Genomic DNA, 17,046 nt, shown 5'->3' with positions numbered 1-17,046 from the left:
GCACAAACTTTTCTTAAGTCCTCTCTAGGGTTTTCTCTGATACCCCTCAGTCTAACAGCATACTCCATAGATCTGAATTGCATCATGATAATCTCCTTATCCATCCTCTGCATATTCCCCTCCATTTCAACAAATTTCAAATCTGTTTCCTTCGTTTTAGTTTCCAAATCCAAAGCCAGATGATTAACTTTGCTGTCCACCTTAAGAACAACTTCTGACAGACCTGTGGCTAAAGTGTGTAATTTTTTATCAAGTTGATCATGTTTTTTAATGGTATCCTGAACCATTTCTTTAACCTCCTTAATTTCTTTGCGTAAAAAAGCATTTTCTTCCCTTATAAAGTCCTTGAAATCCTGATAATTTATTGTGGCACCTGGTGAAGCTTTTTTTTCCGTTGCCATAATTAATAATTCTTACAGCCGCCTCTAGCTGTCACCATTCAATTAACTTTCGTTTTCCTTAGGTATTCAGCTGTAAATTAATACTTGCAAATGTTTCTTTCTAAGTTGCTCGAAATTAAAACTTTGACATTTAAGTAGTTCAGGTTATGTAAACTGGCTTAAAGATTGTTAATAGTTAGGGTTGTTTCAGCCGTTCCGCCTTTATTGCCCCGGCTATCAGCAGGTAATTAGCTTTCGTTTTCTGTAGGTTTTCAGCTATAAATCAACGCCATTTTGAATCCTTTGTTCTAAGCCCACGCCTCTCGAACTCAGCAGTAGTGTTCTTTTTAAAGAGATTTCTTTTTTTTTTTTTCTTCCCCAATTAAAACTTAAAATACTTGCAAAAGTCTTGCTTCCTTCTTGGGATGTTAAGATGTTAAGATGTTAAGGCTGCTCCCGGCGACTGGTTCTGCTTTTTTAGCAGAGGTTATCAAAAAGGCAGGAGAATACAACAACTGCGAAGGGGGGCAAACCTCGTCAGACTCCGGACTCCGGAGGGTACACAAGGGCTCAACCCAGCAGCTGAATCTCTCCCTCATAAATTCCAAGAATTTACGAGTGTCCGAGGTGTTAAAGATCGTAAAAAAACACCTCTAACTGTCTCTTGATCTGACAGGCTAAAAAAAAGCCTGCCATCGGCACCGGGAACAAACCGGAAGTGCCCTTTTGCAACCTTCTGACAAGCAAAGTCAATGAGGAAATTTGTGTTTTCCCAAAAACAAAACTTAGCTAAAAATAAGCCCTAGCTTGATTTTTACATGGTTGCTCAATATAAACCTTACTTCCAAAATAAACCCGTTAAGATGCTGCCCACTCTGTTGCACCTGTCGCACAGGGTGGGGTGAGGCACATGGGTAAAAGCCGGTTAGGGTGGGGAATGCGGGTGGTGGAGTTGCTTACCTTAGGAGATTTGCAGCCAGGCCTCGCACACCCCAACACCTGCCTCACTTTGCCATTCCACTTCTGTGACTGCTTGCCACTGTTTGCGCATGTTGCCCCTGGCCTCTGTTTCGCTGTCAGAGGCCCCCAGGAAAGGGTTCTTCAGCCAATAAACGAGCTCCAGATTGATGCATGCAGTGCCCCCAAGATCTCTGTTTTGCCTTCAGAGGTGCCATCAGAGTTCATTTTTTGGCTTCAGAGGCCGAGATATTGTCGGAATATGCTTGTACCACGGATAGATACAAATAAGGAATAGTTTGAAAGGAGGGGAAAAGAATTGTGGAGAGAAGTTACGTAATTTAACTGAAGCATGTGCTGGTCTCCAGAAAGATGGTGGGATACAATGGCTGAGTGGTTAAAGATGCTGATCTTATCAGCTGGAGAGCTGAAAGCCTAGGTTTGAAGCCCTGGTTTGGTGTAACAGGGTGAGATCCTGCTACATACTCCAGCTCCTGCCCACCTAACCATTTGAAAGCATGCAAATGCAAGTAGGTAAATAGGTACCACTATGATGAGAAGGTAACAGTGTTCCATGCACCTTGGCATATAATCATACTGACCAAATGACCACATAAATTGTCTTTGGGCAATGCTGGCTCTCTCAGCCAAGAAATTGAAATGAGCATTGTGTCCCAGAGTCAGACACAATTGAATGGAAAACATTACCTTTTTAGAAAGATGATGATATAATAAAAAGCATCCCACCATCCCACCACTTCTACAAAGACATTGTTCTGACCTCTTCTTCATTCTCTTGCATTTTCATGCTATTGCTTGAATGTCTTTGGACCTATTCCCTGAAGATTTGAAGTGAAATTGGCCAACTGAGTAGCAGAAAAATGGGTTCAACAGCCCACATCTTGTCATTTGCCATCTTTGTTTCCTTGCTGTGTTTTATTTTGCAATAAATGAAGTGGGGGCGGGGCGGGGCAGGGCAGGGCAGGGCAGGGCAGGGCAGGGCAGGGGGAGGACGGGGAGGAGAGATAACTGTAGGGGGAAGGAGCCATCAATTCCTAAGGAGAAAAAACCCCCCAAACATTATAACTCCTGGACTTTAGGTGGAGGAGGAAAATTTCACAAGCCAGGAAATGTGAAGCTGAGAGTTCCTGCGAAAGGAAAGCTGAGCACCTGGATCTCCAGAAGAATGGCCTTGGCAACCTTTCCTCTGGAGCAGGAGCTGACATGAATATGAATTGGCCCAGGCATTGTCACTGGGATAAAGGAAGACTTTGGAAGAAGACTAAGTATAAGTACTTCACGCTCTACCATTTAGAATCTTATTGAAACTTCCTTCTCCTTTTAAAAAGTATCCATCACGTTGAAATAATGTCTGGAAAAACTGAAGAAGAAGAAATATCAACGTAGCATCATTGGAAGATTTTCAGCCACTGCAGCCACCAAACCAAACAGTGATGGAGTTTGTTAAAATACTCTCAGTCGTGCTTCTGTAAAAAGTTGCCAGGACAGAAGGAGAAAGATGTTATCTCCTCATCCGACGCAGGAAATGCAGGCGCTGGTTTGCATGCTTCACTAAGGATGGCATGTGGAGAGACCAGTTTAAATTGTTAGTTATCTGCACCCACAGATATGTAATAATGTTGACCACCTCTAGGGGTTTCATCCTTGATATTGAGTGGAGTATGATTATGCTGGCTCGCTCTAAGATCTACAATGACCTCCTTTGTTTTATTAACATTTAGAATCAGGTTAGGGTTAGACAGTCCTGTGGGGAACCCGTACTCAAAGAAATGGAGTTGGAAACTTTTCTTCCAGCTCACAAAAACTGGGCCCTATCAATAAGGACATCCAGTATCCAATTACACATAGGAGTATATTAAAACCTAATAGGCCCAGTTTGTAGATAGACCAAATGCTGAGAAATTATTGTGTTGAACGTCAAACTAAACCATCAGCATTCGCACATGAGTATTATTCTCCAAGCCAAGATGAGGCACACAGGAAAGTGCACCTATAGAACAGTTCTTCCAATAGGCAAACTGCAATGAGTCAAGTGTACAGGGAAGGTATGAAACCATATAGTCCTTTACCAGTTTCTCAAAACACTTCATCCTAATGGAAGTGAGTACAACTGGATGGTAATCATTGAGGCACATGATAATAGTTTTTTGGGGCACTAGTGTTGTGGCCTCCCACCTGCGCAGAGCTGGTTGCTGCAGACTCAGATGATGAGAAGTTTGGGGAGGAACTTGAGTGAGTTCTGGAGTCTGGGGAAGACCCTGATGGATGTCCTGCATCAAAGAGATAACGCCAGGGCCTTCCAACATTTCCCAGCCACCGGAGAGGAAGCTGCCTTTGGAGCAGAGATGGTATTCAGCAGGTTCTGACTGGTTCAGGCGAACTGGTAGCAGAAATTTTGAGTAGTTAGGAGAACCGGCAAATCCTCCCTCCGGCTGGCAGGATGAGAGATCAAATGGCAATAGAAGGGACAAGATGACGTTTTGCTTGATATATCACTATGAAATGGCTTGAACCAAAGACTGAGAAGCCTTGAAGAAATAGGGATGTTGGCAGCATCAAAGGGAAAAGTTATTGAAACACGTGTTTTAGGCCTTGCATTTGAGCCTTGATCTAAATGCAGAACTCTCTCTATTTATTGTTTGTGGTATGTGTTATAAGCTCAATATTCATGAGTTTTAGAGGCCAACTGTGTATTTCTCTATCCGGCTTCTTTTGGTAGGGCAAAATATTTGCTATGCGTGATGTCTCCAGCTTCTGTTTATAAAGCAGCCTTTCATACAAAGAAGCCCACTCCTTGCTAGTTTCTGAATGAGGGCTATTGAACATTGTTCAACTTTCTGGGCAGGTGGGGGGAAGACGATGCTCCATTGGATGGGGAAGGTTTTTTTTCCTTCCATGCTCAGAATATCAGGTAAGCAAGAAGAAGGAAAGCTCAACTCATTTGCAAAGTTCTCAGAGAAACCGAAAGAGCTATAACAGAACTTGTTAGAAGGGAAAAGAACAGCATAAGAAAAGCATAAGTAGAGGTCACAAATGGAGAGAAAGGTGAGGATGGAATTGAATATCCTAGAAGAACATGAAGAAGAAGAGATGAAGAAAAAGCTACACAAGTTTGTGTTGAAGCAAGGATATCTTATATCATGATGCTGGAGAAAAAAAGGAGGCGGCTGTGAAATCTGCAAAGACTGGCTACAGATTCCGCATGGCAGGATCCAGGGAAGAAAAGTATCTGTTCTTGGATTTATTTTCAGGATCATGTGAGTACCATCCAAACATTTTGGTAAGTCTACTATTTTATTTCTCCTAATCTTGCATCCATTGATCCTTTGTCTCGTCACTTTACTTTCCTGTGGTTATAATCCAATAATACCATACCCATTTGGGGTTCCCCTTCCCAACAAACCTTTCAGCTTTTATGATTTAAAATGAGAAAGAGTGAATAAGAGGGAGGGAGGGAGAGGGAGAGGGAGAGAGAGAGAGAGAGAAGGAGGGAGAGAGAGAGAGAGAGAGAGAGAGAGAGAGAGAGAGAAAGAGAGGGGGGCAGAGTGATGGTGGTGGGGAGGACTTTATGATAAAATAAGAGAAAGCCCAGTGAGACAGAAAATGACAAAGCTGAAATGAAATGTTGGTGAAAAATACCTTCCACAACACATAGAAGGGGAGAAATGAACCATTCATTTCCAATACCCTGCTAGGCCTCGAGAAGTGGAGAGACGCCCACATACTAAATGAATTTTTATTTGGGGGAAAGAGACAAGAAAAATCCACGAAGGAGCCATTTTCCTTAATATTTGTGATTTTTAATGGTGTTAGAAGGGATAGGACTTCAGCCAGTTTTTTTTAAAAAAGGCAAGCTCCATGGTGGTGCTGTAGGTGAGAGGAATAGTGAAAAATTCTAGATGTCACTCTAGGGGAATAGCAGGGGAAAGAATAGTTGGCATATAAGGAGAAGTAGGACAGAGCAAGCAAAGTGAGAAACAATAGGAAAGAAGTAATGATAAAGAAAAACCTTTAAGCCCTTTTGGACTCATTTTCTATGACTAGAGTTATATATTCTTATGAATAATATATATTTTTTAATTGTTGTGGATTCTTCTATGGAGATACATAGAAAGGATGAATGAAAATGTATCAGCATCCTTACAAATATTCCTTCTAAGAAAGAAGGGTTGGTTTATGTCTTCAGTGGCAAGTCTACCAGATCTGAGCTGAAAAAGATCTGGGTGATTACTTGAAGGATCTGATAGCCTTATTTAAAGGCTGTTATGTTTGCAAGTGTGGACATTTCCAGAATGTATATAAACTAGGAACCCGATCCCTCCCATCAGCCAGCACCCCAACCAATGACTGGCCTTGCATGACAGAAAAGTCTGAAGAACAACCGGTATATTTGGATCATTTCACATGCTTTATTTCAGCAGTCAAAATAATTAAAAACATCTCAAATTATTATACATATACAAAATAGGTACAGAATCTTGGGTCGGTCATACTCCCTTGAACATCTGCCTCTTGTTACAGAGAAGAATGGATTTGCTTGAACTTGAACCCACAGGGGAGAAAAAGAAGAGTTAAGGTGACAGAGGTTGAGAGCAAAGAAGAGGTAGAAGAAAGGAAAAGGTTGTGTTTTTTAAAGCAATGAATGAAGACCATTAAAGAGCAAGAAGATTCAGCACAAGAAGTTGCTAGCAGGGTTAAAAAAAGAAGGGGGGGGGAGGAGAAAGAGCGATGGTGATGGTGGAGAAGACCTGGATGGATGGGAAAAAGGCAAGCCAAAAAGGAATCCACCTGCTTTACAAGAGAATAACAGAAAATTTCAGACCTTGATCCCTTGCAGCAATGTCTAATTATTATTATTTTTTGTCATCCTGGTTTCTTTTTGCTTGTTAAGAAAATTAGCACCGTCTGAAAATTCACAAATATTTTTGGGCACCAAGACATTAATTCTATTTTTCCCTTCTTCTAATATTTCCATTTCTATAGCACCAAACAGGCTGCTCTTAGCAACATAATTTGCTTGGAGCAAAAGTTGTTTTAAGTTTCACCACTTCAAAAATAATTCCATGGGACCTGAACATTATTAACATAGCAGACTAAAAGAATAAAATAAAATAAAGAGACACAGTTAGCACCTTTTGCTAAACTTGGGACCCTGCCTTGTTCCCTGGTACCCGCCCCCCCTCCAGCCTGGTGATGGCATTGAAAAAAAACTCCAAAACTACCGCAAAGAACTTGGAAATCACAATTGTGAGGTAGCTGTCCATTACAATAATAACATACATTTAACATTGCAATTTCTCTGCTTTCTGTATTAGCCATTTATTTTTCACTTGTTCACCGACAACATATTTGTAGCTCTTAAACTTATTTTGTCCACTTGTTCTGCTTTTTTAAAAAATAACCTCTAACCATCTTTGCAGGTATACCAGCATTATTAGCTGTTAACACTTGTCCAAATTTGTATTTGTGTTGAAAACCATTCACTGCCACACGTATATTTAGAAGTAATTAAACTCCTTTCTATTGCCGGCTGAACAAAACAGAAAAAAAAATACACTTACAGTGGCTGAAATAATAATCTTTTCTGTGGTATTGCTCTGTATAAAAACAAATAAAACATGTAAAATTGCTAGCAGAGAAAGATGGCCTATAAGGAAATTTTGGGGTCTTTTTTCACTTCCAGGTTAAAGGGTAAGTTTACAATAATTAGGAGGATATTATGGGCAGGCTGTAAGGCTAATTTAGCATTGCTTTTTTGTTGCTTTGGAAGCAACAGCTTTTTTTTCCTCTCCCCAAGAATTGTAGTTAATAATTCAGGTGTTCCTTAGTTGGTACTGATTTTTATCATTTTGTTTGGTGGCTCTATATATTTATTTGGAATGTGCAAATTGTGATCCCAAGATATTACATGATTTTAAAAATGAAGAAGGTAAAATCAAGCCATTCTGTCTTCGGTGATTCTAATTAAAAAAAAAAAAGTCAAGCAAGTGGATGCATTTCCTTAATTATTTTTCAAAAGTCATTTATTTTTATTTTTTTTGGTTTAATGCTTTTTTTGGTTTTTTTTTTAACGGAAACGAAAATAGTTTTAGAGATGATGGATAGAAAAAGACACAAATTCAAGTCCATGTGAAATTTCCTTCTTTTTTGGCTGTTTTTTATTTTATTTTTAAAACTGTCAGGTTTCCTTTGGGGTTTACAAGTAGCAGACTGGTCCAATATCCAAGCCGAATTCCTGGTCTGGAGCACCAATGTCCATTGGAGCCACATCAATGATGGGCAACCGGGAAGTTTTTGTTGTCTTGTATTCAATGACTGTCTTTCCCCAAGTGTTGGTGTGACTCTGTAAAGGAAATGGAAATGGTATGGAATTAGAAATGTTACATAGGCTACTTCAGGCATCCAACAGAGATCTGTGTTTTTTTTAATCCTGATTCCCCAGCCTAAAAACAACTAGACCTTTGACATTCAAATCTCTTAAATTTGAATAAATAGTGAGGGGAATCATCAAGACTTTACCTCTTGTTCTATTTATTATCTTTCCCAGTGCGCAGCAGCTCCCACCCCTAAGAATCTTAGTCAAGACTTAACTACAAGTATGGACATTTTGCTTTTCTGCAAAGATCTAAACGTAGGACAGATCTTTATTTATTTATGTCGTAGTTATTATTATTTTTATAAATAACCCAAGGTGGCACACATACTCCAATACTCCTCCCTTCTCCTATTTTCCCCACCATAACAACCCAGTGAGGTGTGTTGGGTGGAGAGACAGTGACTGGCCTAAAGTCACCCAATTGGCTTTCATGCCTAAGGTGGGATGAACAACTCACAACCCCCTGGTTTCTAGCCTGACGCCTTCATTACAAGACCAAACTGTCTCTTCAAAAATTATCTTGCAAATTAAGAACGTAAGATACATACGATTATGATCCTCAGCCTGAATGCAACACTAGAAACTAGTAGAAAGTTAAAAGTGCTACTATTATATCAAGAAACAACATTTGTCTGCAAAACAGGAACTCTCAATGGTTCATGGGCCTCCAACACTGAATGGACTGATGTTTCTCTTACTCAAGTATTCAAACTAATAGGTACAGAGGTATATTTCTTCATACTGACTGGATTAATTGGACTGGGAAATCAGCCTCCATTTTTTTATTCAGAAGAGAGCCATTATTTTCCAGTCTTTGACTTGGTTGCTACATACTGTATTTACTGTGTTTTAAATCTTAAGATCTTCCTGGTATCAATCCCATATTCAGAACATTGAAAAAGTTTTGATGCAGAGAGAGAAAAAAAGAATGGCCTTCCCACATATACAGCAGTATATAACATATTCAAATATTTCTGCCTGTGTCTAGGACAATTTTAAAAAGCATAGTGATGTCCCAGCGTTTTGTTGCAAGCCAGCTGCCCCATCTAAAGCAGGGCTCCCATTTTGGGGACCAGGGACTGGTTCCATGGAGAAAGGTTTTTCCACAGATTGGAGAGGGTGTGATTTTGCATGCTGCCTGCATTCCACAGATGGGGCTTCCCTCGTTTGCATGACCCAGTTGCTGGCATGCCATGGGCTGGTGCCAGTCCATGGATTAGGGGTTGCAGACCTTATCTAAAAGACTCACCGTGCAGCCATCCTCAATAACTGAATAGGTGAAACGGCTGTTGCCCTCTCCTCTCATCTCAATGTCATTGGAGCCCTGGAGGAGCAGAGATTTCTTCAGGTTTCCAGTTTGTTGATCCATGTAAGCTATACTGTTCTTGCAGTGGTAGGTGATGTTCTGGGAAGCCTCAGTGGACATCAGGCGCAAGAAGGTCAGTTGGATGGCAACATCAGCTGGGTTGGATCCTTCACTACCATATTCAAACTACCAAGAGAAAAGAAAAAGTGAAATAGCATTTACCTTATCTCCTGTAGAAATCCCTCCACAACACCCAGAAACAATGTGTTTCTTAATCTTTCCAGTCTCACCTGGAAGCCGTCGGTCATAGTCTCACCAAACCAGACATGTTTCTTTTCCTTGGGGTTCTGGCTGACGTACCACTTCTTCTGTGCAATAGTGGCCTGAGCTGGGTAGACACAGCTCTCTCCACTCTCCATATTACAATAGACTTGGATGGCATCCAGATTGCAGCCTTGGTTGGGGTCGATCCAATACATTCCTATTTACGGGGAAAAAAATAAATGAATAATTTGACAGACAATGATCTTGAAAGGAACACTATTCTCATCTTTCATCCTCTAAAGAGGATTGATTGGCTATCTTCTCTGTTCCTTCTTTTCTGTAGCATTTCCCCATGCTATAGGTTCTTTGTTCTCAAAAACTGTCCAAGTGGCTTCTCCATCTCCTAAAATATGTGCAACATTTGATAGCTGTAGTGGTGGTGATATTTAGATATGCCTCTATGAAAATAATGGGCCTAAGGTTAATTAGCAGGGGCATAACCACATGGAATCAAGATAGATGTCATTGTATCACTTTCCAATAATACTAATCAAAAGAAGAAAGATCTTTCTAACTTAAGTTACTCCTCGTTGAAGAGTTGGAATAGTTGAAACAGGCAACAGTGGTTTATTTGTTATAACTCTCTTGGGAAGAAACCTCACTAAGACCTATGCAGATTATATTCTGCAGAAAGAAAACATTCTGACAGCAGAAGGCAACGTGTTCAGATACAAAGATCATTCACAGCAGTAAATACTGTCCCAGAAGCTCAGGTATGGCTTCTCCTGCACTTACCACTCTTCCAGTCTCCATGGCACATCTTCAGGTCCCGGCAGCTACGGGCTGGGTTCTTACGGGTTCCTTCAGGGCTACGGATGTTCTCAATCTGAAGAGAAAGGCTCTTGAGGGTAGTGTCAACTTCCAGGTCACGGTCACGCATTACATTAGCATCATCAGCTCTGTAGTAGCGGCCACCATCATGAGCTTTCTCCTGAGGAGGTTGGGGCAGGAAGCTGAAGTCAAAGCCACCACTGGGTGGGCCTGGGGGACCAGGTGGTCCAGGAGGTCCAGCAGGACCCTGCAGGAGGAATATGAAGAGAACAAGAATTAAAGGCAAAGGTCTTTTCCACTCACTGTAGGTAAGTTGTGATATTTCTAGAATCATTACATACAGCAGGGCCAACATCACCAGTACGACCACGAGGTCCAGGTGGGCCAATGGGACCAGGGAGACCATTCAGACCATCTTTGCCAGAGGAACCAGCAGATCCAGGGGGACCCTGTCAAGAAGGGAACAGTTCATTATTTGTGAGCATTTGGCTTAAGATGGAACAGCAAAAAAAAAAAAAAAAAAAGCTAAGATAAGACACCTACAGCAAGTCTCATTTTATACATCTCTTTTCTTCTAAAATAACCCTATATGTTTGCTGAGCATTAAAATCCAATTCAATATAGAAATATATTGTCTCAACAAAATTACAGCTTCATTATGTATGTATGTATGTATGTATGTATGTATGTATGTATGTATGTATGTATAGAATACTAGAGTGTTATGTTATTCTCATCTTGCAATAACTCATTCTTTCTGGTTATTGCATTCTGATCCTGCACGCTGGATCAGATTCAAGGTATTTCAGGTTGTTCTCAGAGTTCCCTTTCTCATCCTGGATGATTATAACACAGCAGATAATGTTACAGAATAATCATACTTACTCTTGGACCAGCAGGGCCAGAAGAACCAGAGGGACCTTGTTCACCAGGAGAGCCCTATACCAGAAAAGAAACATGTCAATTACCAAATCATCTAGATGGACATTTGCTTACCATAATACAACGACACAAGTGAGAAAGCCGAAATCCCAACCTTAATAGTGGCTTAAAAAGTATGTCTGGTAAAGTTTAATATGAAATGTTGGGCTTCTTAATTGCCCATATTATTTCTCACTCTCTGGCAAGGACTCAGGGAATCAACACATACGCAGTGCACATGGATGGATGCACGTATCTACTTGACTGTGGACAGTCTTTTGTGATCACCTAAATAAATGTTTGAATATATCACACAATGGAGGAATACTTTTCTGTATGAAGGGAGGATATTAACCAAAGGTTGATGTTTTTGAAAGCCTGTATTTCTTTGCCAGTTGGGTGGCCTCGAATTTGTGTCTGCTATTATCAGAAAACACAACTTGCAAAATGTTTTGAGGCCTACTGCATTATACTGGTGTCAGAGACACTCCTACCGGTGTTGATTTCAAAGAGATAAATTTGAATTCATTAATTTGTAAGATGGTTTGTAAAGAAAAATATTTGACAAGGGGAGATAGTTCCGGTATTATTCAACAGCTGAATATCCTTACAGGAAAACTTGTAGAAGTAGTTTTAAAATCAAAGTGATTTCAATAGGCAGCATTTTCCTTTTAGAAACGAATTGCGATTTTTGTATATTACAAATGCAGGTCAATTGAGAAGTTGTATCCAATGCAGAAAAGTGTTCACCCCTCCCATGCTGTCTGTGCTCAGAAATCTATCTACAATCTAAACATTGAAGGTTCCATTTAATCATTTTCTATAAAACCACAGCATTGAGTGAAACTCCTTAATAAGATATTTGGATTAGGAAGTTTCTTTGAATTGGAATACTCTTTTCTAAACAGTGGGCATGAAAAGCTACAAAATCTGTGATATTTTTCAAAGTCTACATTGTAATAAGATACCGATGAATCCAGATCTGAAATTTTAAGACAATGGGATCAACATGGAAATTGACTAACATAATGGACTAACACAGAACACATCTCCCTCCTCTTTTTTTAGCCAAAGACAGCTAAAAAAAAAGTTGAATCTTGTTCTTCGTCAATTGCAGATACTCACAGGGGGGCCAGGGGGACCCTGAAGACCAGAGAATCCTCTGTGTCCCTTCATGCCTCTATCACCTTGTTCACCAGTCTCACCCTTGTCACCACGAGGACCTTGGGCACCCTGGGAAAAGATCAGAAGAAAGTTTCTTTAAAAATCAGTTTTTAACAAACACAGCAAAACCTATGGAGGGCCATTTCTTTGTAGACATTTCGGCTACCAAAAATATTGGTTGCTAGCCTAAGGCAAAAATAGCCTCTATGTGGACAACAGCAAAGTCAACTACATTCATTCAGTGCTGAATGGCAAGACTCCTGGAACAACATCTAACATAATAACCAGAATATCCCTTGAATGCTATGGTTTCTTTAGAGGAAAAGAAATATTTTGAAACTCCAACCTACCGCAGGACCACGAGCACCAGCAGGACCAGCGGGACCAGCAGGACCAGCAGGGCCCTGGAGAAAAGAAGAGTAGAAAATGTTCAGATCATTAATTAAGTAGCTCCACTCGCTATTCATTTCTTTGGGAAATCAGTCATTCTATGCGACTGTTTCTTTTCAAGCAAGAAGTCTGGAATTGCATTATATTTTACAAGGAACAAATATTATTATTATTATTGTTGTTATTATTGAGACAGTAGCTTCAATTTCTCTTTTATTTCCACAGCTAGGAGTCTAACTGGACATTTAGTGAAGAATCAGTGATATTTTATCAAAAAGACAAATGAGGTTGATTTTTGGAAGATGAAAATCAATTGGAAATCCGTTGTTTTGGATTAATATTCTCCTGTGCATTTGAAAGTTGGGCCAGGACCCCTCTGGTGTTTGAAAAAAGGTTTCTCTTGTTACATATAAAGAATGAAAACAATTGTCACTTACACTCTCACCACGCTCTCCGTTCTTGCCAGCAGGGCCAACAGGGCCAGGGGCACCAGGGGCACCGGGGGCACCAGGAGCACCAGCTGGGCCAGTCTCACCACGATCACCCTATTTGGGAAAGACAAAGGGAGAGAATCAGCATGAAGCCAGCTTCCTTTATTTCCAATTTGATTTGAATGGGACTTGTTTGAATAGGATTATCCTGTAGCGTAGGTAAGTTCTTGATATGTGATTCATATCAATGACTAATAGCTCACCTTGGCACCAGCAGCACCATCGCGCCCAGGAGCACCTTCAGCACCGGGAGCACCCTGTGAATCAAGAGAGAAGAGAGACAGATTAAGCAAGGTGGCGAAATCAAGAAAAGTCAGAACCTGAACTTGAGCACAATAGAGAATTTAGAATCCTACCCTGACAAAGTATTCCAGGTTCTCCCATGAAGTATTTAATTTGAATGGCTGACTCTATGAAATAACTCCATCCGAAGTCAAACGTTGGGATATTACTCAGGGTGTTTGGCGAGAATACCCCTCCAAGATCTCCAGCAGAAGTATAAGTATAATCTTTATTGTCATTGTACTTAAATACAATGAAATTGGTATTTTAGTCTTTTAAACAGGAGTTTTGAATGCTAAAAAACTGAATTCAAGATGTTCATATATCTAATCATTATCTTTTCCTGAAGCTCCCTTGTTCTGAATCCAACCACTGGTTCATTTAGCCTCCACCTGTCTTGATACTTTCAAGTTCTCTTAAGGTCTCAGAGACAGATCTTTCATGAATTTCCTACCGTTCTTTCAGCTGGAGAGTTTAAGAATCGAACTGGGGGCACCCTTGTATGACATGTTCTGCCTCTAAGGGATGGCAAATCTACAAATGTCTATTTTGAAATAAATCGTGCAGGTTTGATGACACTAAACTTGTATAGAGGAATGAAAGTGTTGAGGAGAGTTGGAAGCATCAAACTCCTTTAGAAAAACGAGCACGCACCTCGCGTCCAGCTTCACCAGGGGGTCCAGCCAATCCAGGGGGTCCAGATGGGCCAGGGGGACCACGTTCACCAGAGGAACCAGATGGGCCTTGTTTGCCAGGCTCACCCTATGGACCGCAAAAGAGAATACAATGCTATGATTCACACAAACTGCTGTTCCAAAGAGGCAAAGGAGAATTAAATCGTATGGAGTATGAATGATATTCTCTAGTACTCAGTATCCGGGAAAATACTAATAAAAGGATCTGTTTAAAATTCAATGCATTAGATACACAGTAAGAGACAATATTTTGCTGCCTGATTTGGATTGCTTAAATCAAAACGCATAGTCAGCCAGCTAACTTGATCTTCCCTTTTTCTCCTAGTATATTAGAGAGTTAAGCATTTGCTGCTTTTTCATGACAAGCCGAATCTGATCAAACAAAAATCTCCTGTTGGAATAGCCAGCTCTGGGAAAGAGGCTTGTTCTTAGGATTAATGCAAGGCAAGATAACTCACTTTACCTAAATTCTAAATCAGGCTGCAAGACCGGGGTGGGGGGTGGGGGGGATCAGCTCAGATTGAAAGATGTACAGTCAGAATTTTTGAAAGCCAATATCTCCCAAAATTATTTCCAGCTGCTGTTTCTGCAATTGAAGAGTCCTTTTCTGTTATTGTAACATATTATTTAAAACAGAATTCCAGGAATTTGTGAAGCACATTTATCAGAAAAGTCTGGCCTCTCAACAAGGAACAAGGGTTTTAAAACCCAGAAGATCCAGTGACTCTTATTTTGAAGGCCTAGCAACATGATTGAGATAAATACTTGAATGGACAATCAGGTAGTCTGGGGGTTTATAATATGCTGTGTTTTGTTAGGAAACAGGGCCTCTTATGAGAAAAAAAAACAGGCTTTCAGATTTGAGACGTCCAACTTGCAGCTGGAGGAAAAGGAAAGGCTGTAAATTGTGCAAAAGTCTGGGCTAACAAGTAGCTATAGAGTCGTGATTAGTGAAAATATTGAGTGATGTTTTGCCCTGTGTGAAATTTTGAAACTATATTGCTCCATTAGGAAATACTACTACATATTTTTTTAGTGTAGCCGGTACTGAGGAAAATCTACCACTAGTAGAAAACTTATCTCTTCAGCAATGCACATTAATATTATTACAAATGGGGAAACAAACAAATCAAGCCCATTACTATTGTGCATTGTAAGAATGTGCAGAAATAAAGAACAATAACTGGATAAAAAAAACACTCTTGCTTTGAGACATCAATTGCAACCCTAATCATTGCTCCTTGGAAATATACATGCATATCAATTGTGTTCTTCATGCAAACATGTCCAGCACAATATTATTGAAGAAAACAACATCTTTGTTGAGTTTGCCCATAGTTATCTATTGGTTGGTCTGAAGAAAAATCCAGCTAAAGTCTTTTGTGTTTGTGTAGCCCTATATATGTGTGAATTCTCCTAGGAAGCCTCAGATATTTTTTTTCCTTTTTGGAGATCAAAGTTTATCTCATAAACCTTAAGAATAAAAATGGATCCATATTGCAATTCTGAAAACTTCAGAAACTGATTGAATTGAAAAAAAGTACTCACAGTGGGACCAGGAAGTCCAGGGAATCCTCTCTCTCCTCGTTGTCCAGGAAGACCAACTACACCACGTTGTCCAGCAATACCTTGTGGGCCAGGAGTACCAGGGGCACCCTATAAAACAAAATAATGTGGATTTTAGAAACAAGACATAGAGTTAGTGGAAAACCAGTTTTCTTTTTTATGAGTAGTATGTGCTACCAGATTTCCCATTCATGATCTTTTAGTGATTCATAGACTGCACATGTTCTCATCTTTAGCTAACGTTGCCATTGGCCATTAGTTTAGAGAAAATGATGGAATTAGACCCCAATAATTAAGTAGCAAGCAGTGTGTTGTCCCTTCTGGATGCAAGAATTTTGGAGGGTTTAGATGAAGAGAAAACTGGTGGATGCCCTGATACTTTTTAACATTGCAAGTAATGTCATTCTTTCCTAGTTTTCCAACCCATATCTTTCCTGAATAGGACTTCCAATCCTCTGGATGACTAAATGTGAAACTCCCTACAGAAGACTCTGTTACTACTGAGATTTTTATGTGTTATGCTTTTTTATTCAAAACAACATAAGCAAACAAATAAGCTAGTAAATATAATTAGACAAAGGCAGGAAACCATTAAAAAAGAGTAACAAAAATATAACTAATTTAAATATCTTTTCCAACTTGGGGATCCCCCATTGTGCATAGTTTGATTTCCAGAACTGGGCTGTTGTTAAGATTTCTGGGGCATTTCCAGGATGCTGAGATTGGGGAAGACTGATCCAGGGGATACATGGTTTCTTATGACAAGGAGCAGCCTTTGCCCAGAAAAAGATGCAGAACGTTATAGATATTACCAATTGCCATGAAAATGGTCATGGATGGTAGTTGCATGAAAAGGCTGTAACATTACCACCAGGGAAGGATACATTTAAATATTAGCTTAAGACAAATTTGTATTCAAAAAGTTATTGCTAGATGTCATAGGGAAACTTCTCAAAGAGGAGATACCTAGCTTGACTCAAACATTTCATTTAAGAAAAGTGAATTTTAGATTTACTTACAGCGGGTCCATCAGCACCAGGAGATCCCTTCTCACCAGATGGTCCAGGTGGGCCAGCAGGTCCGACTTCACCAGGGCGTCCAGCAGGTCCAGTCTCACCACGGGGTCCTTTGCTTCCTTCCTTTCCACTAGGGCCAGGTGGGCCGGGAAGACCAATGTTGCCCTTTGGGAAAAGAAAGGCAACAGGCCTATCAGTCACTGCAACACCAAGCCAAAAGATTGTATGCAACAATATAAATATAAATCTTTATTAAATGAGGGGCTCTGGGTGGGGATGCAATTAGGCTTCAAATCACACAGATCATTCTGGATGAGCAAAATTTTCTCTTCTGTTGGCTAATCATGTTAGTTGTTTGTTCAAGGAAGCAACGTTAACCACATTTT

At 40.1% G+C, this 17,046-nt stretch overlaps 1 protein-coding gene across 1 annotated transcript in view; it reads right to left on the bottom strand.

Annotated features, from left to right (window-relative positions):
* Positions 1-5,747: 5,747 nt before the first annotated feature.
* The window catches only part of COL1A1 (collagen type I alpha 1 chain), a 38,940-nt gene continuing 27,641 nt past the window's right edge, over positions 5,748-17,046 (bottom strand). Inside the window, exons 38-50 of the mRNA XM_081969713.1 lie at positions 16,664-16,825; positions 15,627-15,734; positions 14,038-14,145; positions 13,305-13,358; positions 13,048-13,155; positions 12,571-12,624; positions 12,182-12,289; positions 11,021-11,074; positions 10,477-10,584; positions 10,100-10,382; positions 9,331-9,521; positions 8,984-9,226; positions 5,748-7,701 (exon numbers count right to left, since the gene is read on the bottom strand). Coding sequence (XP_081825839.1) covers positions 7,555-7,701; positions 8,984-9,226; positions 9,331-9,521; positions 10,100-10,382; positions 10,477-10,584; positions 11,021-11,074; positions 12,182-12,289; positions 12,571-12,624; positions 13,048-13,155; positions 13,305-13,358; positions 14,038-14,145; positions 15,627-15,734; positions 16,664-16,825 — 1,728 coding nt within the window. The 3' untranslated portion in view covers positions 5,748-7,554. The remainder of the gene's footprint in view (positions 7,702-8,983; positions 9,227-9,330; positions 9,522-10,099; positions 10,383-10,476; positions 10,585-11,020; positions 11,075-12,181; positions 12,290-12,570; positions 12,625-13,047; positions 13,156-13,304; positions 13,359-14,037; positions 14,146-15,626; positions 15,735-16,663; positions 16,826-17,046) is intronic.

Source organism: Natrix helvetica, assembly GCF_964273705.1.
Source record: "Natrix helvetica genome assembly, chromosome: Z".
In the NCBI taxonomy this organism is placed as follows: Eukaryota; Metazoa; Chordata; class Lepidosauria; order Squamata; family Natricidae; genus Natrix; species Natrix helvetica.
The sequence above is the reverse complement of the archived record's forward strand: the minus strand, read 5'-3'. Positions and strand labels throughout refer to the sequence as shown.